At 40.6% G+C, this 27,913-nt stretch overlaps 2 protein-coding genes across 3 annotated transcripts; both read right to left on the bottom strand.

The window, feature by feature from the left end:
• Positions 1 to 2,792: 2,792 nt before the first annotated feature.
• LOC133009120 (bromodomain-containing protein 1-like) lies at positions 2,793 to 17,781 on the bottom strand. 2 transcript variants are annotated; one of them, XM_061076526.1, is made up of 12 exons: positions 17,516 to 17,781; positions 13,907 to 15,297; positions 13,027 to 13,183; positions 12,803 to 12,931; positions 12,004 to 12,132; positions 11,442 to 11,754; positions 10,192 to 10,932; positions 9,950 to 10,076; positions 8,384 to 8,514; positions 6,348 to 6,442; positions 5,890 to 6,044; positions 2,793 to 4,454 (listed from the first exon to the last, which is right to left on the bottom strand). In XM_061076526.1, the coding sequence occupies exons 2-12, from the start codon at positions 15,277 to 15,279 to the stop codon at positions 4,265 to 4,267; spliced, it is 3,540 nt and encodes a 1,179-aa protein (XP_060932509.1). In that variant the 5' UTR covers positions 15,280 to 15,297; positions 17,516 to 17,781; the 3' UTR covers positions 2,793 to 4,264. The 2 variants fall into 2 exon arrangements, with proteins under 2 accessions (XP_060932509.1, XP_060932510.1); XM_061076527.1 differs by lacking the exon at positions 6,348 to 6,442 and having other exon boundaries at positions 4,380 to 4,454.
• Positions 17,782 to 19,828: 2,047 nt separating this feature from the next.
• ftsj1 (FtsJ RNA 2'-O-methyltransferase 1) lies at positions 19,829 to 26,699 on the bottom strand. Its single transcript, XM_061076316.1, has 11 exons — positions 26,650 to 26,699; positions 25,747 to 25,884; positions 24,742 to 24,811; positions 24,473 to 24,575; positions 23,159 to 23,237; positions 23,001 to 23,053; positions 22,876 to 22,929; positions 22,210 to 22,312; positions 22,018 to 22,101; positions 21,552 to 21,655; positions 19,829 to 20,482 (listed from the first exon to the last, which is right to left on the bottom strand). The coding sequence occupies exons 2-11, from the start codon at positions 25,865 to 25,867 to the stop codon at positions 20,300 to 20,302; spliced, it is 954 nt and encodes a 317-aa protein (XP_060932299.1). The 5' UTR covers positions 25,868 to 25,884; positions 26,650 to 26,699; the 3' UTR covers positions 19,829 to 20,299.
• Between the last annotated feature and the right edge of the window lie 1,214 nt (positions 26,700 to 27,913).

Raw genomic sequence — 27,913 nt, 5'->3', positions numbered from 1 at the left:
GTAGTATAGGTTTTCAATATCCAATTTTAACTTGAAACACATTTTATTAATATTTGCACATTTCACATTTACAACCGCAGTTGTTAAAAAGTACAGTTAAACACACAGAAGAATACACTGACGTGAATGCAGAGAAAATTAATCCAAGACAAAAAAAAGATGGATGTCATCTAATTTCGACAGCTCTGTATTATTGTGGTAGTTTTAAATATCCGGTTAAACCTTTCCAAAAATACATCAGTCCTTAAATACAGTTTTGCTGTTATTTTTTCCATCTGGTACATATTCTGTATTAGCTCCTTATTAACTCATTCTTAAAGAAATATGTCTTTAAGAACAACTTTTTCACTTTATATTGTTATTGTCAGGTTTATAGTTTTCAGCATTATACGTTGTTGTCGTCATTGCATTCTCTGGTATATATGTAAAGAAAGCGAAGCAGGAGGAAGATTCACATTTTACTCAGGTAAAATAATCATAATAGATAATGTCTGAAATTGTATTCAACACAAATAAATAATTAAATGAGATTATTATTAAATTGGATTTTCAGGGATAGAAAGATAGATAGATAGATGGATAGATAGATCTATCTGATCTGACTGATAAAATAAGTAAATATTTAAAAAATTATAAATATAAATAGTGAAGTGCAATGACAAAAGTCCTTAAACTTTTGCACAAAACTGTAATTGTTATTGTGTATGTGAGTCATGAGCCACAGCCAGAGGAAGGAGCAGTCTAACTGCTCTAGGGACAAATTACCTCCTAAACCACTCAGTCCTGCAGCGTAGCCGAGTCGTCTGCTCATCTTGAACATGTTCATAATATGGAGAGAAAAAAAATATATACATTTTCCATCGTAAAGAAAAGTGTAGGCAGGAGAAAATGTGACACTCATAAACACAGATTAGTGATGGGTGTCCGTGTAGAAAATGAAGATCCAGAGCAGCAGAGGAGTCAGGCTGCAGGAGAGCTGAAGATCCAGAGCAGCACAGGACAGACGGTCCTTAGCTTTGTGTTTATCATTCACAATATCTATCAATTGTTATGTTAACAAACAAAAACTGTGACCCAATGAACCAAACCTTAAAAATCACTGTGAAGGAAAGAGCATGTTATGATCACAGCTTCACGTGGTGTTTCTCAGGGAGTGTTGTGGTTAACACTTAACAGACACGAAAAGGTCTCGTTAGACAACATCATATTGTATCCTCTGTATTTGTGACCCCACTGCAGAGATAGACTGACTTGCATGGTACTGACACAAGTCTCATCTGCTTTTATCTCCCAGTGCAGTGTTACAGCCAACAGGGAAGAGTTACATTTTGGTGTGGATTTGGATCACATGTTGGATCCAGGATTTTTTTTCACTTTCTTCAATATTGCGATGTTGATTTAAAATAGTTTAGGGGACTGATAATTATCAATGTGTGCCATTTGGTGCAGATCCAAATAAAAATCTAGGTCTAGTGGAGGTATACACACTCTCTCTCTTTCTATATATATATATCAGTCCTATATATTCTCCCCGGGCAAGTACCTGATCTCCTCCCAGTCCTCCCATCCTAATCAGACACTGAACCGTACAGTGGGTCTTCTCTCAAAGCCTCATTCTGCTTTTTGTATCAGACTTGTTACCCTCTCCTCTCTGTCTCCATATTCAGCCTCAACACTGTAAATATCAATCCAGAACAAATTTACCATGTTTTTAAACTGCAGTGTTCCCTAACGTTCTACAGGAGGGGGGTGGTTTGTTTTATTTTAAGTATTTATTTTCAGTTAATTTCTTCTTACTGTGTTATATAGTTATCATAGTTGTGTACCGTATGTACAATATATCTCAACAGAAATACTCAGTTTTAAATTAAAAAGGAATCAAAGAAAATAAAAACTGAAATAACAAATAAAGAAATATATTAATTGATCAATTATAATGATGAAAAACTCTGGGCTCATCTTCTCAGCTGTACGTTCATGGGAAGGACTTGTGCTGGCATAATCAAAACCATAAATGAAGTAATAAGAAAATAAAAGTAAAAACAAAAGGGATGAAGATGAAATGAAGCTGTTATAAAGACTGTTGTGTGAAGAGGTATCAGTTGTTTTTATAACAGGAAATATTGATCAGTTTGTTGTTTTAGCAATTTTTTTAAACCCTTGTGTTATTAAGAGCAGAGGAGCTAAAATAAAAGTAATTAACGCCGTCAGGAATCCCGAGTTTTTCTCTTTTTCATAAACTGAGCTTCAGCTGATGAGGAACACTAGTGTCTGCTCAGACAGGACAACAGCGCCACTTTGGGGTAGATAATTGAAATGCAGGAAAATTGCTGTATTTCTGTGAGTTTATTGTTGTGTTCATTGAAATTTGCTGGTATATTATTTTCTCTGAACTTGACATGGTTAATTGGTCCCTACCTGATTCATGTTAATACACAAGTAACATACATTTTTTCCTTATGAGAATAATTCAATAAATCATTATAAAGTATAATTGATTCTGATCTAAAAGTTTTTATAGTTTCATATGTAAATCAAGAAAAACACAGAATACAAAAATTTGTCGGAAAATAAAAGTAAATGAAATGAAACCAGAATAATTAAAATCTTTTATCAAACTGAATGATAACATTTCTAAAAGCAAGACTGTAAACTAAAAAAATACATTAAATAAAAATGTACAAAATCAAAAATCTATAATAAGAATGCTAATTAATTAAGATCAGAGGTAAAAACCAATTAAAATAGATTTTAAAGTCATGACTTTAAAATAATAACAAGGACACATTCAGTCAGTGATTCAATAACATATTTTAATTTTTCAGTGTTTTAGTATAAAAATCCCACCGGCCTGCTGTCGGCTGGTTTCCACTCCCATTGGCTATAACTGTGGTTTTTCCCAGAGAATCAGCTAAAGTACCAAATCTATATACACACACAACATCCACATCCAGAGGAAGTGTCCCCGTCACTACCCTGCCAAAACAAAACATCAAACACTATCACCTCACCGCTCAGATTTAATGCTATTAATCCAAAAGTTAAAATTAAAAAAAAACAACAGAGGAAGAGCAGGGAGCCTCTACACGTGGCTCCTAGTGTGCCCATAGTATTTTATTACAATACTCTCTCTATAAAGTAATGCATATACATTTTCTGTTTTACAATAAATTAGTACAGGCACATTCTCTTCTCTCCTAGCTGACTGGAGGTCAGTTCAGGTGGGGGAAGATGATTACAGAAGACTTGAACTCATCACAGCACACAAACAAAAAGGCAAAAAACCTAAAAAAAAAAACAACTAAACTGTGTGGGGGGAACACAAACACACTCACACACACATTAGTGGGAACCTTGAGGGTAGCAGATTATTTTTTTTGGTTTCGGTGTGAATGATGCACTTTAGGCATTTTAAACTGTGAGAGCTCCTATATAGATTTTATATAAATATGTACAAACAAAAAAAAAGGAAAAAGAATAAGTAGTCCAGTAAAAACATTCAGGTAAAAAAATAAAAAGATGCACACACAAAATGAATGCCAAATACAAGAGAACTTGAAGCTTGAGAACACAATAAGTTACAAAAACTGTAAAAAAGGGTCTGAAATAAAAATGTTCAGTACAGTATGCATGTTTGTTTTTCTCTATGTAGAGATAGCACCAGCAGAAACACCAACACCGGCAGTGTCAGCGACGACATGGATCATCACCTCTGACTGTATAAATGTGTGACTGCGTACCATAACAACTGAGGGTGTGAATAAATTAGTGTCAGACCTTGTACAGGATATTTACAGGAACTGCTGCCATCACTCACTCACTCACTCACACTCGCTCACTCTCTCACACACACACACTGATGGACCTTTTCATGGCAGTGAGATTGTTGCAGCAGTCTTGCAGCACATTTAAGGAGGTCAGGTCACACTCCGACACATTCAACAGGTTTAGACCCGTGATTTTTCGGTCCTCACAGCCAAAGTTAGATTTTTTTACCCCAACCTTTTTGCGCCTGCTAAACGGGTCGCTCTCATTGCATAGCTCTTTGACAAAACAGGACAGCCGTCACAAGCTACAGTATTTCAGAAAGGAAGAGGCAGATGTGCGGGGAGACATGAAAACAATCCAGTTGTAGGGAATGGCAAACATGTTGCGAGTGTGCGAATGTGTACGTGTGTGTGTGTGTGTTTAGGTGTTGTGCGTATGAGACAGGAACAGAGTCTCTCTGCAGGGGGCGATGTTCTTGCCGGGGTGGGGAGGAGCTTCAATCTGTGACCACGAGGCCGGCACTGGGCTCCGGTTCGACGCTACCACGGTTCAGGTGCTTCATGGCTCGGTCGAAGGCAAACCGTACAGCTTTGCGGATGTGGCCAGAGCGAGCCTCCGTCAGCTTGATTCTATCGAGTGTCTCGTTGATCCCGAAGGGCACCATCTTGGATCTAGGAAGCCATTGCCTGAGAGGGAAGACGGAGGTCAGTGCGTGATCTTGCTCCACACTGAATCAGGTCGTGCTGTGTATGTTCCTAATTAATCACTGTTCTGCCAACTCGAAGTAACTGATCTTCAGTTCTCATGTCTGTGGTGATGCTGATTACTGGAGCCAGTCTCACTGTGGAGTCTGAGAAGTATTAAAAACTTCTGTTAGACACTGTTTCAATTGGGACTGGCCCCAAAATTATACGTATTGGCAAGACATTGCCAAAAAAAGGAGACATTTTTTTGAAAAACTATCCCTCGGCAAAATCCTGGATACTGATGCTATCCTTATCCTATGGTACTCCTGTCCCAAGATTATGTTTTTATAAAAGAAAATTTTTATTGCGAGCAAGGAAGTCATCACAGGTTGATGGCTACGTGCAAACCTGCCATCAAAAGACGACTGGATCGCTGGATAGGATGGATTCACTGTGTGGAAAAACTGACCATTTCCTAAAACCACTCAAAACAGGTCAATCTGAGGAGGGCTGCTTTAGACAGGGTAAAAAGGTGCTGTTTTAAATGATCCTTGTGGTGTTTTGACCAAAATATGTTACAGACATTTCATTAAGACCCCAAGAAACAATATCAACTGTGGTAAAATGGGCATAATATGTCACCTTTAAGTTCTACTGCAAAATTTTGTTCTTTAAAAAGCTTTAAATATCTAAATCTGAAAGTGTGGGGGTCAGGTGCGTTCGATTTTTCTGTTCCAACTCTTAGGTGGATGGTAATTTGGTTGATCTGTTGGATGGTGATGGTAGTACATGATGATTTAAAAAAAAATCTGGCTTGGGTCTGGTCCTTCTCATTGGACTCAAATTAAGACATTCTAATCATTAACCCTCGGTTTCTTTATATTCAGAAAAATAACTAAATTCAATCTCATCAACAAATATAGATGGAGTAAGAGGCCTCTTCACCAGAGGAAGTCTTTTCTCAGGTGTAAAAAATAAAGTTTGGTCCCTTAAATGTTTCCTAAATTTAACTTACAGGAATTTAACAGAGACAAAGAAGAACCACAGAAGTCCCAAAGCACATGGTTATTTTAAAGACCAGCTCTAGGTGTGAGGGATTTAGAAAAGAACAGGGTTAGGGTTACTTGTTTAATGGCACAGAGTAATGCTGCCTGGGGAGAGCACCCTGATACAGAGAGCGTTTAATCAGAGATCTCCTACCATTCTAAGGCTGAGATGCAGCACACAAGCCTAAACTGAATGAAGGTCAAATCAATGTGTAGAGTTTAAAACTAGCTAAATCACTCCACTTGTCTATTATGAAGAACTGAGAAGAAACAATGATATTCTTGGTTTATTTCAAGCTTTTTCAGGGAAATGATTTGACCTTTTTTCCTTTGTTTTCCTCTCTGACGGTGACTTTGCTAACAGTGAAGTGACTCTGCAAGTTCCTCACCAGCTGCGCTTGCTGTCGAAGAAGTGGACGAGGAAGAGTTTCTCTGCGGACCTGAACTGCATCCGCTCTCCGGCTCTGAGAACGTCCAGCGGCGGCTGGGGAAGCACCACCCCTTTGTGCTGAGACACCGTCCTCCGGACTTTGGGCTCCATGATCTGTTAAGACAGACAGGGGTTGAGACTGAGTGAGCAGCCTGGCAACAACAATAGTGAGGAGTAAATCCTGGTGGTGGCAGTCGCAAAGGGGAAGCCTGCACTCATAAGACACAAGCATGCAAAGCCGAGTCAAGCCGCAAACGCTCTGAGCGAAAGCGGCCGACTCCACACACACCAAACAGTCAACGACTGGCCAGCCGGAAGCTGCCGCATGGCTGTGAGCACAAATCACGAGCTACGGCACGTACGATGGCAGTGGGGTAGATGGGTAATGAGACACAGAGTGGACTAACACTCACTCACCAGGGCAGGGTAGGAGGGAAATCCACTACATTTAGCCCAAACTAGTTTAAGAGGCTCCAGAACAAATGGAGAAGCAGCGGTGGGCTTCCACACCTCTACAGGAACAACGACAAGCAAGTTATGAAGGATTCACTGCAACAGACACAGAGCACAACCAGTCTGAACAAACAGCCACACACACAGGACTGGAACACACGTAGCTTTTTTTAAAGATAACCTTTAAAAAACATTTGAAAAGATTCCTAATGACTTGTCAATACATTTAAGGCTGGTAAAATGAAGTTAATGAAGTTAAAACATGTATATATGGGGGTAGATTCTTAAGGATCCACAGATGTAGGTGAAGGTGTTAGTGAGAAGTCCTCATCAACAGAGAGCAGGGTGTAGACATATCTTCCATGTTGAGCACAATGGGCTACTGTAAACACCAACCAATCTCCATGACAATTCCCATGATAGCTTCATGTTTTTCCCAGACACTCAGGTTACAACACACAGATGCATCTGAAACTTGATCAGGATATCCTTACAAATAAGTGCAATGTTCTATATGGTATTCGTAGGAGTAGCTGTGAACACTTGATCACAGTGTTTACACTGCAGGTTCTTGTTCTATATGTATTTACTGTACTTATGTATATACATATGTAGATGCAAGTGATATTTTAACTTGCATTTAAATTCTTTGTAGTTTTCAGAGGTGATAGTGATTTTAACAGATTAACAAAAAAGACAACCAGCACAAACACTGGGCCATGCATACAGGAGACACGCACTCACACACACACTATCCATCAATGAAGCCAAAATATCATGGGTACGAAAGCTGCCATTTTGTACCAATGTTTGTATTTGTAGAGGACTTTTTAGTTTGGTCCCTGTCCAATCCACTAACATGGATTGATTGAATTTATAACCTATATTGCAGACAGCCACCAGTTGGCGATCAAGACACTTTGGCTTCACTTTTGGGGAGCTGTCATTCCATCCATCTTTATATGCAGTGTATGACACACACACACACACACACACACACACACACACACACACACACACACACACACACACACACACACACACACACACACACACACACACACACACACACACACACACACACACACACACACACACACACACACACACACACGATATCATTTGACATTTCAATATACGAGTGCAGATACAGTACCTGTGCTGAGTCTCACGGCTGGTAACATACTAAAGCACTGCTCACCTGAAGTCTTCTTGACAACATAACTAATGACTAAATACTGAATTCGTTGGATATCCAAGTATTAGTTTAGGGTTTTCGAAGGCAGGAATTTACAGAACTATGTAATGTTTGCAATTTGGCTTTGGAGGCTTCTTCCTAGTTTCACCTTTTGATTCTAGATATGTTAAAAATGTAATATCAGCTACTCTATTTCTCTGATTACTAATATAATTTTCATATATAAAAAAGGGTTTGGCCATGAATATGATATGGTTATTGTTTGTTGAGTGACCATGTTATGAGAGTGTAATTAACTGAACCCACAAAATACAAACATCAGTTCCAGCTTGTCAATCCTAATTTTGGTTTCCTTCTTCTGTTTTCCCTGTTCGTTAAGCACTTAAACCATCATTGGGCTAACACTTTACGATTTGTGTTTCTGTGGATTTCATCCAGAACCTCAACCTCAGTTTGAGAACCAGTGAGGTAAAGTCCATTAGTGTGGCGATGTGTGATGACCTGCTGGATTTGTAAAATCTTATTACACAATTGTCTTATATTTGACATTTACAGCAGAACCCTGGATCCTCAAATTAACAATCCAATTCACTTCAAGTGAAAGACAAGAAGTGACGCAAGAGTCAAATAACAAAATAAGCATGCAGGGACATTAATAGTATTAGTATATGTGCAAAAAGGGATTGATTGATACGTTAAGTATAATTCTTCAGCAGTCGGAGGACAGAACTGAGCAGTCAACATGCTGCCATGCTCTTTAATGCACATTTATATCTGAGAGGACCGACGCTGCTCTGCTCACCTGAGGAGATCTTGGCAGCTTTGGTGATCTCTCCGTTTTTGATACAGGTCCTCAGAGAGTTTTTGTCATCCACAGTGCTCCTTCGAGCTGCTGCCGGCCGCCCTTTACCACCTTTAGATACAATGACGGTGCTGAAAGAGATGAGGTGGGCCAGAGACGGAAACTGTTTAAAAACTTGTACAGTCTAAGTGTGCATAAGACTATCTGAAGTAGTTTGTCTCTTGATCCAGCAGAGGGTGATCACTCTCAGCTTGATCCCAGTACCTGCCGTAAGTCAGTAATATTACAAAGTTTTATGAAAATGGAGGAAGCTAGCAAGCAAAGCAATCCTGAGTGGACAATCATGACACCAGAGCATCTGAGGCGTGTGGAAGTATTTTGGCTTGATGTTTTGACAAACTGAGAGCCATAATGCTGATCAATAATTATCATTATATACCAAATATTTAATTAATTGAGTTAATGCATAAAACAGTGGCATCTGATTTTTAATCTAATCAATCAACAGCCCCCAAACTTCAAATTTACTATATAATGTAGGAAGGCTTATTGGTTTTCTCCATGATTCTCATCATGTCACTCTGTTTCAAGATCATGTTTTCATTACTGATGGAAATGAAGAAACAAGACTCATTTCAGTAAACTCTTGACAACTCTGGCTGTATCACATTTCCCCGTTAGCCCTTCCCCTTTGTAGGGCGTTCACGTGTAGGATTGTCCCAATACCTGTTCCGACAGAGGGGAAGGGCTTTATAGACCCTCAGTTCGAATCTAGGGGTACCCAGAATGCCTTGCAAATCACCGGTAAGCTGGGAGAGACCCATAAATGTAGTATTTTCTCTGAGGATTTATAAATTACGATAATGATTGTTATATCTTAGTTTACTATCATTTAAATGTATTATGGTTGTTTTTCTCAACAACCATTAAAAAAAGATGGTGCGTGCTCGCATGCTAACGATCCTTTTCCCCCCCCACGATAGTCCCATATTTTGACAAAATGTCATATTGCACACAAGATTTGAGCACTTACAATGTGCTTAATTGAACCCGTGTATAGCAGCGATGTTGCTGAACTTAAATGCTCCTCTCATAACAAAGCATCCTGGCAGGGTTGCCAACAGACCACTGCTAGCAGCCTGTGTGCTTCTGTTCATACGTGAAATAATGCAGAGTATTAGGGCTTTCAGATTTCAAATGTCATTGATTCACCTGCATGTTATTTGGATATTATAGGTTTGTCAATTTAGTAACAGCAACAATAGTATTGGCATATTTAAGATCTCAACAACGTTATTACAATGATATCCTCGGCAACCTTTGTCTCGTCTGTTTAAATCAACGACTACTGATGACGTGTCGGGTTTTCGTGACGACTATTGATGATGTAACATCTTCTTGAAGGGCTGTCGCACTTGTTGGGAAAGGTTTCAACCATTCCCCTTTGTGAATCCATTTCAGGGGGCACAATTACATTTAAAAACATGGGGTAGGTGTAGTGCCAAGGGTGTAATGGGATTGGGATCAGTCAACAGTAGGTCACTGGCTGTTTCCACTTGGACTCACCTCGTGCCACAGAGAACGCTTCCACTGGAGGAGATGCTCGACTCCGACGCACAGCGACGGCGAGGCTCCAACAGCCGAGGAGACGGCGAGATTTCTTCCTCATCTACCACAAATCCATTTGCAATTCCTTAGGATTATAAAAAAAGGTCACTGTAAAGTCAAATATATTTCACTAAGACTTCTTTGACAATTTTAGTTAATGTTTTGGAGGATTATTTAGAGGGACTATTATGAGTGAGTACCTGTGCCGAGGCGTTTTATTGGTGACTCGTCGTCGTCCTCTCCATCAGCACTGCTGCTGCGGGTTCTTTTCTTCGGCAAGAGGAGCGTCTCCAGTCGAGGGATCACTACAGACAGGAAGGTTTTGGCGCCTAGAGACGGAGGCGATACAGCAGATGCGTCTTGGGTCTTGGGTGGTTTCTGTGGGCTGACACTCTTGGACTTGCGGAAGAGGACATTGGTCCGTCGGTTGCAGGGAACAGAGACCTCGGGGCTGAGGTTGCCGTTGTGGAGTGGTTGGTCTGGGATGTGCCTTGTGGGAGTGTCAAGGGGTAGTGAGGTAGACGTGTCACTGTCGAGCTTCGGGGGAGTCTGGTCCGTGCTGGGTTTGAGAGGGGGCAGCTCCAAGTTGCTGGGCGAGGCGTCAAGCTCTGATTGTAATGTCAAAGGGCTTAACGTTGGCGGAGGTAAATACTTCTCCTCTTCCGAGCAGGGCTTTGCTGTGGGTTCAGGTAGTGGTTCCTCATCTGACTCTGTGGAGATTGAGCCGAGCTCTGAGGCAGCGGCTGGTGGCGGTCGGAGAGACTTCTTCAAGCTCATCTCACTGCGGACCTCCATGATGGTCTTTTTTAAAAGCTTGAGCCTCTTGCTGCGGGATGGGCCGTGCTTCATGGCTGTGCTCAGGTCCAACTTCTCCAGCAGCTCCTTCAGCTGATCCTCCAGAGGAGTCAGCTGTCGGTAGGCGGGGCTCAGCAGGCGGTCCACTGACAGAGACAGAGAGACAGTCAGTAAGAATCATGTGCAATCGTCACTATCAAACTATCACTCCAGCCCTTCCATTTCAGCTGCAGTCAATGCTTAACACAAACGGGTACCTCCTTTTAAATAGAAGCAGGTATACATGTTTTTCTTTTAAAACGCAGGTAAACCCACCTAAAAGAGGAGTTCCCCCTTCTGTCCTGTTTAATGACACAAACAAACCGGCCCGCCTCAAAAACATTCATTTCTCAACCTATGTCTCTAAGAAGTTAGAGACAGGAAATGCAAATATTTGAAATATTATTTGGCTTTCGTAGTAAACCATTGCAGTTTCCCATAACTTTGTGACCACAACAGCAGAATTGCAGTGATCCCCCCTTCATCCGCCTCCAGAATAATGTGTCTCGTACAGATTTTGACTTTCCCACAAGTATTTCAGTTAATCAAAATTGATTTCATCAGTCACCTGTCTGGAATACAACGTAATAAATAGATTTTCATTTTCGCAACTTACCGTCCTCCCAGGAGAAGGGGGTTGGCGCCTCAAGTTTGGGGACCGTGGACAGATGCAAGCCACTTGGGAAGTCAAAGCCAATCCTCTCGGATTCACGACGGGCCCTGCGTAAGATGGCTCCTCCGTGATCCTGCATCCTCTGAGCTGCCTTGTAGAAGAAGGTGTCCTTAGAATTGTAGGACATGCAGTTGGCGATGAGGAGGTTGAAGTCCGCCTCAAACTCCTCCAGGCTCCTGTAGTCATGGGCGTCGATGCGTTTCCTCATCGTGGAAAAGTCCATGGGGTTTTTGATGTGGTCCACGTAGTCAGGAACCTGCAGGGGACAGAGAGGTCATGTCAGGGCTGGAGACCCACAGGAATAAAAGACATTGTTGTTCTTTCTTATTGCATTAAATATCTCTGAAAGCTAATGAGTGGACCTTTGGATTTAGTTTATTGTGTGTTGTTATAATGTTTCCAAAGGCCCCAAATTTACTTCGTTACTCATTTTCTGGACATTTGCACCAGAAAAGCAAGTGGATAACCTGAGGATCATTTTTTGGACTGAGAAAGGGTTGCAGACCTCCTTGATGTTGACAGGCTGAGCGAAGATGCTGTACTGGTCCTTTTCCTGTAGCTGACTGAGCACGGCTCTCAGCAGGATGTTGAAGGGGGTCAGCTGGACCTCCAGCACTGACTGCTGCAGCTTCATCTGACAAAAGAACACACAGGGTCAACACAGGTGAACAAGAGTTTAGAGTCTTGTTTTTTAAACTTCTACATGGAGGGGTATTCACCACAATAACATATATCATTGCAGTTTTTTCCAACAGGGGAGTTTTCCCTGTTAACACACACAGTAAGCTATCATGCGCACCTCATGCACAGAGAGGACAGGCCTGTCTGTTAAGAGCACTGTGCTTAATGTGACAACATGCACAGTGAAGGTATTATCTGCTCAGTTTAAGCTGAATTATATTTGCCTGCAGAGGTTAAAAATGTTCAGCTCATTAAGAAACATCCAATGATCACTACAAAGGGTGCAAATTGGAAAAAAAAAGTACCTAAAAAGTGGTCAAATATGTTGGCATAACAAGAGGCAAAAATATTATCACTTTTCTGTCTCACAAAAAAGATTCTGAATCACAACCACGTCAATAAATAACATAATCCTTGATTGTAATTGATAAATTAAAAATCAAACCTTATCAAAGATGTACTGGAAGCTTTGTATTGATAAATAAAGGGAAACATGAGGTTAATCTGTCATCCTGGGCATTTTGTGACTGGCTGTTTTTTGGTATGTAGTTGTGAGTCATAAATCCACACAGGAAACTTGTTGCCATTCTCTACAGATATACAATAAATCTTGAGTCAACTACCTCCTCCCTCTTCAGCTTTTCTCTCTTCCTGATGAGCTCTAGCAGCAGACGAGCTCGCTCGAGGTCGTGGCGGAGGCGGTGCCACTCCTTCAACTGCTCCTTCAGAGCCTGGTTTGTCTCCTTGCGGTCCTGGAGAAAATACAAAAAATCCTGTTTAGTAAGATGAACTACATTAGAGGTTAATGCTAAACTGTCTGTAGCTAATGTGTTGCGGCAGCATTTACCATCTGTTTGACTTTGGGTGGCTGAGGGTTGGCCTGCAGCCGGCGGATTAGCTGCACGTTGTTCCTTGACTGTCTCTTCAGCACCCAGTAGCTCAGCACACTCTCGACAAACAGCCGCTTCCTCTGAACCGCCACCTGGTTCAGGATAGTGTCAAAACTAAACCACAGGGAAACAGAGGAGATATTAGTCAATAAATACTCATCACATCTTTCACTAAATGTTCAGAAAGGAAATGACATGAGCTGTAATACAACAAGCTTTATATTTATGGTCAGTGTCTGTTTATCTATAATGGATCATGATAGGGCTGGGTTAGGGTTAAAACATGCCCTAAAACCAATCTTGCGATATTTTAAGGCTACATCGGGATACTCAATATATATATTGATATTTTGGAATCTCCTCTTAATCACTGTACAAATGTTAAATTCATAAAAGTCCACAGGAAAAGGCATTGCTCGCGGATGTTAGCATTTCTGAAGGTCCCTGAATGCACCTCGTTAGAAGATATCAGGACATTTGGGTTTAAAACACGGTGTCAAGTCAAATGATGGACAAGATTACTAAAATTAAGACCCAAGCCTAAACAGAAAGCTAAATTCTTCATTATTCTTACTTTGGCAAAGTTATTCTACAGTCAAGTTTTTCTCTCTTAAACTAGACTGGTTGTAATTTTGTAATACTAATGTGCATCAAAATTGTGACTCTGATCACACACAGACTTGTCCTGGGAGAGGAATGTCTCACTTGTGACTCCCTCTGAAGTTTCTGTGATTGTTCCCCTGTTAAAAGAGGCTTTTGATAGTTTTTTTCTTACTTGAGTGACTGAGTATTGATCAATAATGAAATGCATTCTTAGAGTCCTGGATGCCTGCATACCTTGAGGCGGTTATACTGGGACCAGGGTTGGTGGGAGTCTCAGGTTCTTGTTCTGGTTCAGGCTCTGCTCTCTTACTCTTCTTCTTATGCCAGCCCTTGGAACGGGCCTTCCCCCTTTTCTCAACCCTCTTTTGGCAGGCTCCATTTTTTTGATGCTGCTCCTCATAGATGTTATGGGGCCGGCGGTCACAGCCGCTGGGTGTGTGGCTGCAGCAGTAAGCGGTCTTTTGCACAGAGAAGGTGGTAGCACCGGACCCAGTCACCTCTTTGACTGGTTCCATTCTCATGTAGAGGCCAGCCTTCTGGGCGCAGCTGACATGGAAGGCTGTGTAACAGTTGATCTTGTCACACTGGATGCATGCTCCTGCACCCTTCTCCTTACACAGGTAGCAAGTCAACTTCCAGCGTGCTGGCGGAATGTTGCGGACGCCATCAATTGGCTCAATGAAAACAGTGTCGGAGAAGCCAACTTCAGGGACCCACAGAGCACACGCTACGTGACCCCAGCGGCCATCATCAGTCTTCTTCAGGGCTCCACCTCGGTTGGGGCAGAAGACGCACTCAGCGGGCCGCGACGGACACTGCAGACAGTGGCGGCACAGCCACTGGCCCTCTGGGATGTACGGCACACCGTAGCACTCCTGGTGCACAGCGATATTGCAGGAGTCGCAGAAGAGGATAACATTACTGTCAGCACCGTCTCCATCCATACAGATGCAGCAGACGGCGTCCTCATCCACCAGCGACTGCATGTCACTCTGACCCTGCGTGGATGAGTACGACTCCTTCTCGAAGCGGTCCATTAAGAACTCAAAGAGGTTGTGGGACACCTGGCTGATGCCCTCGCTCTTTCTTTTCTCATTGATGAGCTCCAACCAGGCATAGTCTTCCTCGTCCATGTCGTACTCCACCTCCTCATCCAGCTCCTCTGCTGTCCTTTCTGTGTATTTGTAATATGCTGCTGGCCTCTTCGGCACCACTGGCAGGTTGTATTCAACTGTTCTAACCTTTGCCTCCAACAGCCCGCTGGTACTGCTGTGGGTGCCACTGGTGCCATGTGAAGCTGTGAGTGCTGCATTCTTCTTCTGCTGGTTGTTTTTGAGGCGCACAGAGCGCACCAGGACCTGCTGGGGCTTCTCATTGTTCTCCTTGTTGCTGTTGCACTCCATGATTTCCTGGGCCATTGGATCATCGTCAGCGATGACATCCAGCTTGTCGTAGACGCTGAGCCGATGCACACGGCCGTCCAGCTCCAGCTCCACAATTCGCTGAGCTTGCGCATATGTCAGTGTCTCCCGGTTGGGTGACGGCTTGATGGGTGACGACTCCCTCTTCAGCACAGATGGGCGGTGATTTCGACCTTTTTTCTTCATGTTGATTCCTTTAAGACCCTGAGAACGAGAGAAATTAAAAACAACAGTGTCAATGACAGACTGTTGTGATGCTGTGGAAGCAACTGCAAGAGCAACCATTGTTTTCATGTCATTAACTTGTTCTGTGAAGCAACAACCTGCACACAGAGCCGTGTGTGTTGGATGTGACACAAACCAGCACCAATGATTAACAGCTTTAACCATCCAGTTACCTTCCAGACAAAATGTTGGGCAGTTAATGTATTTAAACAAGGACAGCTCCACCTCTTCAAGCTTCAATCATAAAAACATATATAAAAATTAAACACTCAACTTTACGTTTCAGGTTAAGTTACAGTCTCTTATACTTGTTATGCAGGTCCATGTGTTAAGGATTTCTATGATGCTGTAAAACTCATTCTGCAACCAGCAACAGTGTTGAGCAACAGATTTTAAATTCAGATTTGCAAATGCAACATAAAACAAGCAATTAATTTATTACAAATAAATAGGGTGCTCCTCATGGTACAGCCGAGTCTAATCTGCTGCAGGTCTTGCCGCTTGTCAACTTCTACTGAGTGCAGATTCTGCAAATGTCCTGGCTACATTATGGCTGCGCTTGTTTGAAAATGTCTCTGCAACATGTAACATCAGCACTAATACAAAAGCTTATTTCCAGCACCTTAGCTTGGGGAATAAAAACATACTTTGTATGAATAAATTTAGAAAAGCTTCCTTATTTGTTTCAGGAAAAGTTCAAAAAAAATTGTCAAGACAGTTTAACTTAGATATCAAAGTTTGATGCTTGACATTTTAAACATTTGGTGCCACAGAATAAAAAAGCTGTCAGTTTTCCAGTCGAGGTTTGAAATTCTCAATATTAATCCAGCATTTTCTAAATTTAGACCTGTAGATTACTTTCTTAAATAATGACTTGGGATTGTGAGATAATAGTGAATAGTTTTCAAGAGCCCCAGCAGACAAAACTAAACTTTTAGTTTTGACCAACATTGCTAAAGATGATAATTGTGTCAAGAATCATATATGATGAAATCAATTTACAAACCCTGATCCTAAAGAAATGGCTTAAAGAGTTAGTGATAAATAAACAGATTTTTTAATTGATTAATAATTGAGTGATTTTAATTATGCAAACAAAATCAAGAATTTGAGGTGTTTACTTCTTCAAATGCAATAGGTCAATGTATATATTTTGTTTCAGTCAGTTTGTGCCTGTTGGTCAACAGTAAAAGTAAAATACATATAAATATGCAGAATTAGGACAATGGAAATTGAAGTAGGAGGCAGGTCTACATAACAATTGAATCTTTACAAGCCTCCACAACACAAATGGAGTGCAGCTGAGTTTTGCATTTAAAGCTCACGTGTTTGAGCAGCTGAACATTCTGAAATCCAGTGTCGAGACCAGGTTCATAAACAGACTGACTGTAAAAAAAAACTATGTTTCGTTCTCAGATTGGCAGTGCTTTTGAAAACGGTTACCTTTAAGACGTGTAGCTACATCTAAGCAACCAGTCACCACATTCGTTCCATTACAGTTGCCTACAGAGGAGTTGGCCGCTGCCCTCTCTGTAAGAGGCCCCAGGATGTGTTTGTGCACCATTCATTTCTGAGATCAACGTGGTTCAGTTGGTGTGTAGTGAGACAACAGGGGGCGGACACACACTGGATGTGACAACATCCACTGGATGAATGAAAGAGAGACACAGGGCAGCCAGACGCCTCTACACCGACCCCTTGGAGCCCTGGGTCGGCGGCCTGGAGCCGCTGAGAGTCGGTTGTTGTTGTTTGAAATCAACATCTAACAACAACAGCTCGGTCGGGTTCTCTCCAACTGAAGCTGTGTCTGCTAACCACGGCTAACACCAGCCAAACTCAGTCGAAACACAACCATGATCTATGAGTGCAATCGAGCCTGTTTAAACATTATCCGCTAAACACGGGCCTCTCTTGACAAAAGACGACCCGGCGGTGTGGTCCAATGAGGCGGCGGCCCCTCCGCTCGCCCTACAAACGCATTAGGACACTCCGTCCACAAACCGGGCTAATGTTAGCCTGCTAGCATTACAGTTACTGAGTGGGGGAGGAAATATGGCGACCAGCACAACAAGAAGCTGGCTCGACAGAAAAAGTTGGCTTGTCCTCATAGCAGCACAGGTTGGTTCTGGGTTCGAACCAGCCCAGGCAACTGGGGGCGGGTATTAAAGGGGCTAGCACAGAGTTAGAGGGAACCTACCTCGGCTTTTTTTACCAATTCAGCTCGCAAAGACAACAGCAATGGCGGCGCGGCCTGCGGGGCGAAGCTGCAGCTAAATCCACATTCAGTCCGCTCATCCACCGGCGGCCGCGGCTCGAGCTGAACCGAGTAGAACTTGAGAGAGACCGGCAGGTATCCAGGGCGAAGAGCCGGTCCCGGGCGTGCTACTGTGGTCCGGGTAGACACCAGGGGACAGGAGTGTAGAGAGACAGGTGGCAGAGCTCCACCGCTGCCCGAGCTCCTGCTTCTCTTCCCCCAACAACAATGCGGGACGTTGTGTGAGTCTTTACGGCGTGACGTCACCGCGTACACAACGTACAAATGAAAACCAGCTTTTCTGACTCGATTGTAGGATTATATATTATTTAGATTATATTCAACCTAAATATTGTATAGGGTTAACCCTAACACTATAAATTATGTAGAAATTATATATTGTATGAGTGATACACAAATAATATATTGTATAAATGATATACAAATGATATATACATTATATATTAATGATATATTGTATAGGGTTAACCATTACACTATAAATTATGTGGAAATTATGTATTGTAAAAATTATACTCAAATTATATACTGTATAAATTATATACAAATTTTAAATTGTATAAATGATATACAAATTATATATTGTATGAATGATATATCAATGATGTACGAATTATATTTTGTATAAAACGATATACAAATTATATATTGTAACCAGGGCCGCGAGCAGCACTGTGCGGGCCCGATTCGGGAGCTGATTCGGCCGCGGAGGAGGGCGAACAGGGACCGGGCGACACGGCTCCGTGTTGCGTGCGTTCTGTGAACCGGTGGAAGGATAAACACGTCCCTCACGGGGCGCTGGACCACGCCCACTACTCACGCGGTCCGCGCCATCAAGTGTAGACCACACAGTGAAAGTTTAATGTAAATCGAATAAAAGTTGTAAAGAGGCTTACCTACACTTGGCAGAAGGTGGTGGTACCGCTATCACTACAGGTCAAAAACACTCTGGTTCCTCTTCAGATCGTATAAACCTGTCATCTTTGCAACATCAAAGACATCAAAGGAATCTATGACGCCATCAGTCGCACATCAATGGTTACATGGTATAAATTGTATACAAATTATATATTGCATAAATGATATACAAATCATATATTGTATACCATATGTACAAATAATGTATCGGATAAATGGTATTCAAATTATATATTGTATAAATGATATACAAATTATGGATTATATTCAAAAGATATACAAATTATATATTGTATAAATGATGTACAAATTATATATTGTATAAATAATGTACAACTTTATTATGTACAGCCTCTATTATAATTTCACATCCATTCTGATATGACGCATGTATGTTATGTTTTATTTTTTCTAATATCTTTTTATCTACAGGTCTGTTTGTCTATTTGTACGGTCACTTTAGCAGATTGTTTTCTGTGTTGAGCACAGTAGGTTAAGACAGGTTGTTCAACTCAAGAGGAATTTAGGGACCATACAGAGAATTAATAGGCTAAGTAAACTCTTCACTTCACTTTTACATTTACAAGAATTAAAAGAATAATAGAGTGTTTCATGTCAGCAGGTTTCAATATTGAAGAAACAGTGTCTTTCCAGGTAGGAGTAAAAAAAATGAAGCAGATGACAACAGATCATCTAGAGTCCTCTCACCAAGGAAGTCTTCAAATCACTGCACTAGTAACCCATGTCAAAGGATTCATTTGAAAATCCTATTACTGGTCTTAAATGTCCTCGGGCTTAAATACATCTGTGATCTATTTGTAGCATCAGACCCCTCCGTTCACCTAAGACAGGTTTATTCAATGTTCCCAGAATCCAAGAGTTCCCAGTGTCAATCAGTTTCCCGTTGCTGTTTTCCCAACCTGTGGAACTGAGGTCAGCTGAAACTCTCAGTTCACATATATCAGGGCTTGCTCTCGGCTGCAGCTTTCCAATAAATAACATACACAACCATGTAATCTTCATTTCTTTTGTTGTCGTTGCTTATTTTCATGTCTTTTAAATGCAATTTTGTAAGTATCTTATGTCTGTGTTAAGCACTTGTTTAAGTGGTGCAATAAACATAAACGTATCTTGTGTAAGGGCAACCCATTCATACATTTAAAGCTCTTTAAAGCTCAGAAGAAGTACCTTAATGTGAACTTTGGTGAGTTATTTTGTAGACTTCAAGTATCTAGAGAAAAAGTGTTTACTTTTACGGTTTCCTTATTTTAATTAGGCTTAAAATGGTCAATAGCACCAAAAATGTCAGCACAAATATCATTTTTTACCTTTTTAATGCACTCAATATAAAAACACAGTTATGGTTATCAGACAGGTAGAGTTGCTGTTGACAAGGTAAAGACTGGTTTGCTTGTAAGAATGATGAAGGTCTAAAGACCAGACCTGTTAGGTTATTTTTGTTGGCGAGTAAGGAGGACTTGATCATAACCAATATTGTGTTATGATCACTATAATGTGTTATAGAGACAATACATTATTCAGAATTTCGTCAATATTAAAATGAATGTAACTTTGAACATAAAATGTTTACAATTAGTCAGCCCGATGGATGATGGACCTGTCACGAAGAGATCTGCATAAAACCAGAGGAAACAATAAGAACTAACTCTTGTGATTGAGCCGGTACAGAGACCCACAGCATGTTGAGCCTCTCACAGCACACAGAGGGAAAGTAGGAAGATATACTGCAGCGGCTGACAGTTTCTGCACAGCATTGTACTGAACACATTATTTAAACTGAAGTCCATCAGCCGGAAGCTCGGTCTCGTCTCGACTCTGGTTGGGACCGACGGACGGAGCGTCCTCTTTGGAAAGCATGTTGTTTTTGCGGAGGTGGCAGGCCTGCTGGTAGGGGGGGCAGATGGGCGGCTGAGTGGGGGGCGTGTACTGGTACTGTTTATCAGAATCCAGCTGAAGAAAGAAGACATGCGAGTGTGAAAATAAAAACAAATTTTTACATAAAATACGACGTCACGTACACATTTCACTGAACAGGAATCCGTAACATTATCCTTAATTCATCCTTAACTGACTCCTTCAAACTCTCCTGTAGGCAGAGGTCCCTTCATTTCTCTGTTGATTTGAAAAACTAAGCTCCTTAAGATCATCGTCATTTCAAAAGGCTGTACAGCCTCATTTTAATGAGTGCATGACTTAAACAAGTCCACTCATGATTGGAATATGTTGTTATTTTAATTAGAAATCTTGTTTGTTTAAGAGCTTTGACAAACAATTCAGCAAAAGATAATGTCAATTTCATGGATGTTTAATTCCACATTCACTTTAACTACTGGACGCAACCTTTTTTATTAACTAAACTGTAAAATTAATTTGAAATGCATTTTAATTGGGCAGCCGATGGAACAGCAGAAATGCTTTAAGTGGAAATTTAAATGGCCTGTAGGTGTGAATGTGAGTGTGAATGCTTATTTCTCAGCCCTGTCATACACGGCGACCTGTCCAGTTTGCAACCTTCATCCCACCTAATGTCAGCTTAAATTAGATGTTCTTAAGAGGTAAAATTCTCTGAATAACAATGCAGGCAATTCCTCATTTTGCACCTGAAAATATCTTTATATTTTAATTTAAATACAAAAATCAGGGCTTCATCTCTACATCAAATCCTGTAAATCCCTGTAATTTTTTCTCCTTAACTGACATTTTTTAGTTTTTACCTAAAATATATTTTAACAAATTAGAAAAAAACATCAGTTCATTTATCCATTCATTATCACATGAAAATCCACACAACTACATAATTGGTCATGAGTAAATTAATTATACTAATAAGTAATAATAAAAACAAGATCCTTTAAATTATTATAATATGTATTATTATTATAATTAAACACTTAAAATCACACAGAAACTGCAATAACAACTGTTACAATATGAATGAAATGTGTGAATCTTGCTCCATGATCCAGTTGTTCAGCATGACTCATGCGTGAACATGCAGGTTAAAGCTGCGTCTCCTCACCTGCAGAGGATAGGTTCTGTCTGAGTCAAAGGCGCTGAGGTCACCACATGCCAGGAAGGGAACAATGACACGGTTTGGACCCTCTAACTGGTTAAAGTCCACATCTGATGGACAGAGAACAGAACCCAGAGTTAGAAGCGGCACGAGTCTTTTGGCTCCCGTCAGTTTCAATCCCCTTACATGCTAACACACCTGAAAAAATGCTAATCACGTGCCATTTCACATAGCCTGGACATGAAAATGCCAACGTACGCAGGAATTGCTTGAAAAGTAGCTTGTCTCTTCCACATGTAAACAGGTGTATCATTGTTAAATGCTGAATTTAACTGCACAACAGCTGTTAACAGAGACATAAGGGTCAGCAATGCTTGTGTTCTTCACTGGTAGTCGAGGCTAATGCCGGTTGTTTTCTTCCGGAAGTATGTATGCAGAAGAAGACCTAATATGAAAAAGGGCTCATCGTTACCGTAGGAGTGATCCAGCAGAGGGTTGGACATGTTGGGGACGTAACCTTCAGGAGGAGAGTAATTCTGACAAACTACGAACGCCTCTGCACACAGAGACAGAGATAGACAGATTTCATGCAAACATCATGGGTTTATGAATAAGGAAAATGCCGTTTTTTACTTGGGTTTGTTCAACAGTGGCGGTGGCTCACCAATGCTGGAATTCCTGCTGCTGCGAGGCTTAGCGCAGGTCACACCACTGAAGAAGATCTTCAGCTGAGAGTACAGCAGCGTCACATCTTTACCTCTGAAGATCTGAGACACACAGCACAGGATGGGGTTAATAGTCTCATTTAAAAGGAGATATGATGTCCACAGCACACAATGCACCACTGCACCAACCTGTTTCTCAGGCTACATCCATAATAAACTTTTCGTTTGAAAATGCATCAACTCTGCCCCTGAGACACCAGGCATCTACACTACTCTGAAATCCAAAATTGAGAAGTTTGGAAACACTGCTGGGCCCGTTTAAGTTGGAAAACTGGCAAAACCAGTAACATCGACTACCAAAGCAACACTAGTGTCATCGACTGTGTGCTATGAGTCACAAAAGCCAGAAAAGCACAAATCAGACACAGAAAGACTTTACAATTTTCATGAGAAAATTAGACATGACATTTATGTGTTGTTGTGAACGTGTAACAGCTAAGAATATCCTGCTGTGTTGTTAATGTGTGAAAAGAAAACTCAGAAAGTCTGGTCCCGATTCTCTGTACATCCTCTAGATGTCTTAAGCATGGCTAAATATATATATAAACATAAAGCTTACACATTAAATTAATGTTTAATAAATCATGAATAAAAGTTGGACTCACTTTAGCCACAAATGTTCCTCCAGGTTTCAGGACGTGAGTGGTGATATTCAGAGCCTGAAACACAAGCAGATGTCAGCAGGATGCCACACAATGACAGGTTAATACAAACACACCTCTATACTCACAGCCAATAGGAGCTGAGCCTGGATGTACTCATCGACATCGTGGAGACCCGTTACTGTGGAAACACAAAGGAAATCATTCTTGAGAGTTTGATAACAACCATACAACAGGGAGACACAGGAGACTTGAGACCAGGTGAGGACAAGTGGGAGGGTCGCACCGTCTGGGGCTCCGTCACACACCACGAGGTCGGCCGGCTGACCTTCAAAGTGACGGATTATCTCCTGAGCTGTCGACACCTGAGAGGAAGAAGACGACACAGTTCATGTGGCAGCTCTGCAGAGAGTTCCCCTTCTGTTTTACAAACTGGGACATTTCAGAATTCAGACATTCAAAAATGTTATCATGCATTTTTATCACATTCACTCTGAATCCATGTCCCTGCTTGAGCCAAGTAGCCAACAAAAGCTCAAATCACTGTGCAACAAGTCAAACCACTTTTTCAATTTGCTCCACTGCAGAATTTTGATTCTTTACTTTTCAATTATGACAGAGTTTAAAATATTCCAATTAAATTATACACTTAATTGTAAATGTTGCGTCAAAGATCAACTCTTTTAATGTCTTGTTTCTGCAAACTGAGGTAGTGTGTGAAAGTGCCCAAAACAGCTACATTCAATTAGCACAAAGCCGTTTTCAGACTTGGTTGGGGTCATCTCACATGAATGACACCTCTTTTTCATTCAGATATTTTTGTATACCTGCTCACTGTGAATCCTCTGGAAAGCTCCTGCTGATGTGTCACAAGGAGTCATTCAACCATTAGCCTAAGTTTTTACTTGGAGGCTGGCAGAAGAGACTCCACAGAAACTGAGCTGAAACTGTTTGAATTGACTCTTCAGTCCTGTTGTAAAATGGGCCTTTCCTAACATCAGCCTTTATTTCATGAATTTTTGCCAGTGGTTAAACATTGGACATATTCATAGCGGCCAGTGAAGCACTGCACAGAGGGAAGAATAGATTCCACAAAGAAAAAAAACCTCCTGAAATTATCCAGAGGAGTGGTGTGGGAGAACACAAATGTCCATGTGAAAAGCTATGGACTTTGGCTATGGCCCATAGAAATGAGCCCATGTGAGAAACAACATTCTCCAGAGGCTTCAATGTGGGCAGTGGGTGTGTTGATACATGCAACAACCTAAAAAAAGATTACAGACATCTCAGGATAAAAAGCAGTTCCATACACAAAGAAGACACCAACGAAGATGTCAAGAAAGCATTTGGTGATACGGGCCGAAGCCGGTGTGGAAATTGTCCATTTCCAAACATATGGTCAAAACTGTACCACCTCAACCTTTTCAGCATCCACTACAACAGTATGAACAGATCAAAGAACCAATCAAAAATGACAACGAACCCTAAAACTATCTCTGAAAAATGAGCAGTGGAAACACATGAAGAGCAAATAACAATCGGGACACATATTTCATGATGTTGCTGAAGTGGAAAATGACTCTCAGACTCATCTCCTCACCTTGGTGATGTCTCCCTGGATCTGAGTGACTCCTGAGAGAGGAGCCATGGCCTGCAGGTCCACCGCCACGATCTTCACCTCCTCATCCTTCTCCTCCCGACCTCTGAGTAGAAAAACAAGTACGTGTAATTTGGTTAATTTTTTTTGTTAAGATCAATTGAATTTCATCAACTCTTTCATTTCACTGTTTCATTAAAATCCATTCAACGAAATTGTCGGCACATAGAGGATTTCTGCCCAGGTTCTAAGGATGTTCATTGGGTAAGAACCTGAGTTTCCGACTGAGGACCTGACTCCAGCTGCCAGGAGCTGCACACAGATCCACTGCTCTGTTCACACCTGACAGAGAAAGAGACAAACAAAATCGATCAGACATTTGTTAAAAGAGAGCGGTACATACAGGCAGGGACAGACACTTGTCCGAGTCAACCCATGTTGGACACTTCATTTAGACACTGACAGCTGTCATTCTGGTTCGCACTGTTTGCTGGAACTCCAGTTTTGAGTGTACATCATAAACTTTACTAATAAGCCAGATATGTATTCTCAATTACATCAAATAATACCAGAAAGAAAGTTATGGTTTAGTTTCAGCGATGTTTCTATCAATAAATATGCTTTGACTCTCGTTCTCTCTCTATTTTTCTCTGTCACATTCTTTTCATGATTAAGATTTCTTTAATGTGTGAAATTTAAGGTATTGTTGGCTTCCAGCTACTAGAAGTACTTGGATGATTTGCAGAAGGAAGGTTCACTGGGAATAGGACCTATCACTTGTATCGTCTTTACTTACAAAGTTTACATATGTATTTTATTAAAGCCTGAGTCTGAGCCAAACTTTTGATGTCCACATCAGAGTTTTCAAGCAAACACAACAAAAACAAGGACATGAACTTCAACTGGAACTGCAGCAAATTTCACGCAAAAACATGTCACCTAACCCTAACCCTAACCCTTTATATTTTGAAAAATACCCTGCACCAGGATCTAAAAATAGCCATAGAGGTAAAAATATACTGCAGTCGAGACTCAGCACAGGAATCAGGCTATTGAACGACAGATCTTCAGTCTGTTTAGTTTTTTATCCACTAAAAGAAGACAAGTAAGAGCAGACTTAACTGTTCAGGCATTTCTCTGTAAGATTTAATTTCTGCACATATAAGCAGCATTTTCAAATCTTTCTGTAGGACCCTTGGTTCCAGTGGTCTGTACTGACAGCGGTACGGGGTGCAGCTGTGTGTTAGGACAGGGATCTGTTGGTCTCTGGGTCTCACCTGTGAACAGGTTGAATTCGTTGTCAAGCTGCAGTAGCTTGAAGGCGCTCCTCGCCCTCCAGCCCTCCTCTTTGGCCAAACGGTAGTAAATGTCCCGCTTATCTTTTGAGGAGCGACCCATCGTCACCTCCAACTCCTCTGACGGAAAACACACAACACCTGTTACACACCTGCCTCCCTTCCTCCTGTGTCTTCTCTCAGAGGTCTTACAGCTATGACATAATATATAATGTGAAACACCACTCTGCCATCTGGAGCTTTTTATGGCTCCAGCTCATGATTGTACTAAAACCTGACTAATGTCTCATCTGTTTGTATTTATTCAGACTTAATGTGAAAATGGTCTAAAATAATAAACAGAAAGAAAATGAGTAATAATGACATAAAACTGTTTTTTCATGTAAAAAAAGTCATGTTATTACGACAAAGAAAAACTTTCACGTTCTAACAACACACTTTAACTGTAATAAAAATATAACACTTATTTAATTATAACGTGAAAATGACCACTTCCTCATTCGCTTGTTGTAGGGTTGCATAGATTAACAGAGTAAACCAACTCGAGTCAATATTTTACACAAACAAGCGATGCTTGCCTTAATTGTTTATCGGCCGAATTGAAGAACACACTTTTCTGAATGTAAACATGTATTGAGTTAGGATTCACTGAACACATGCCGTGCCTCAGACTTGTGAACCATGTCTTAGTTAAATGTTTCAACAGAGTTTGGTTTGGAGTGCACAAGAAACGACAGATGTCCTTGCTGTCTGAGCTTTTTGCCTGCTGTTAGGTCAAGGCACGACTCTTTAAAATTCATAAATACATAATTGTAATAAACGACACTGACCGAACAATAACATTATTTCTCATTTGCAGAGACTTTAAGAGACATTTCCACTAACCGTTCACGTGCTGGCCTGGTGTTGATAATGGAAGGACCTGCAGTGGAGGGTGTTCCTGATGCGCCTGTTCAAAATGACGCAAACACACGAACCCACCACTCTGCGTGAAAAAGAATGTTTAACTTTATTTGAAATATTATTTAAACATTAAGATGACACCAAGACTATCATTGTATCTATATGTGTATTTTAAGCCGCAATTTCTTTCTATACATAACGTGGTGTATTAATATAGTTTCTCAGATTAGCCACACGGTGTCGCTGGAAGTTTTACTATGTTTTTTATGTCTCCGTATTAAAGTGACAAACGAGAGACACGCCAGAATCATTTTATGTTAAATGAAAATACTTGCAGACAAAAAAAAACGATAAACTCTATATGGATTGTTATTTTAATACAAAGCCAAATTATTTTGTTAAAATGCTATTTGGTCGCTTTCTTTTTGTGGAATTTTGCACTTCCCCTATATTTATTTAAGAGACTTCGATTGTGAAAGCAATAAATAAATCAACAAATAATTTATGATGTAATGACAAACAAAATACTGAATACTTAACCTTTACCAGCTGTAACATTTAAACAAATGCATCCATAGTTCATTAAATTATTTGATATTATTGGGAAAAATACCTATTTGCATATTGACTCCTGTTAATGTTAATACAGCAGTAAATACTTAGTAACATGTTTAATATTTAGGAGTCACATATTTCTAAACGGTTTGTTTTACCACTGGTTGTTTCTACCAAAACTATTGTTTAGAAACTTTCCAAAGTCTACTCAAGTCTAAACCCAATAATTGAGAGTACTTCCTTATTTTTACAATTCAAAGATTCTGACAGATTATTTTAATGGCCATCTTCTCTGTATTTTTCCAGTTCTTTTTATTTCAAACACAACATAAAGTTCTCCAGATGTTTGTATTTTCATCTTTATCAGTGTCTCTCGAAGCTCACATTTATTCTGAGGCTATTTTTATTGTCATGTGGTTGGTGCAGAGTTTAGAGACTGAGAAGAGTGGAGACATCACACAGAAAATCAATTATATACAAAAGGTTTAATTTGACAAAATTCCATGAAAAAATACTTTTTCCCTGTCAAAATTTTACAATCAAAACATCAACAAACACATGAAATGAGAATCAGCTCAAACCTTTAAACCTGACATGAGAACCCTCAAACCTGACCCAGACTTTATCCTCGTTTTGTAGCTCAAAAACATGTAATAAAAAACTGAAGATAAATAAATAAACACATTATGAG

The sequence above is a fragment of the Limanda limanda genome, chromosome 8, assembly GCF_963576545.1.
Source record: "Limanda limanda chromosome 8, fLimLim1.1, whole genome shotgun sequence".
Lineage (NCBI taxonomy): Eukaryota > Metazoa > Chordata > Actinopteri > Pleuronectiformes > Pleuronectidae > Limanda > Limanda limanda.
The sequence above is the reverse complement of the archived record's forward strand: the minus strand, read 5'-3'. Positions and strand labels throughout refer to the sequence as shown.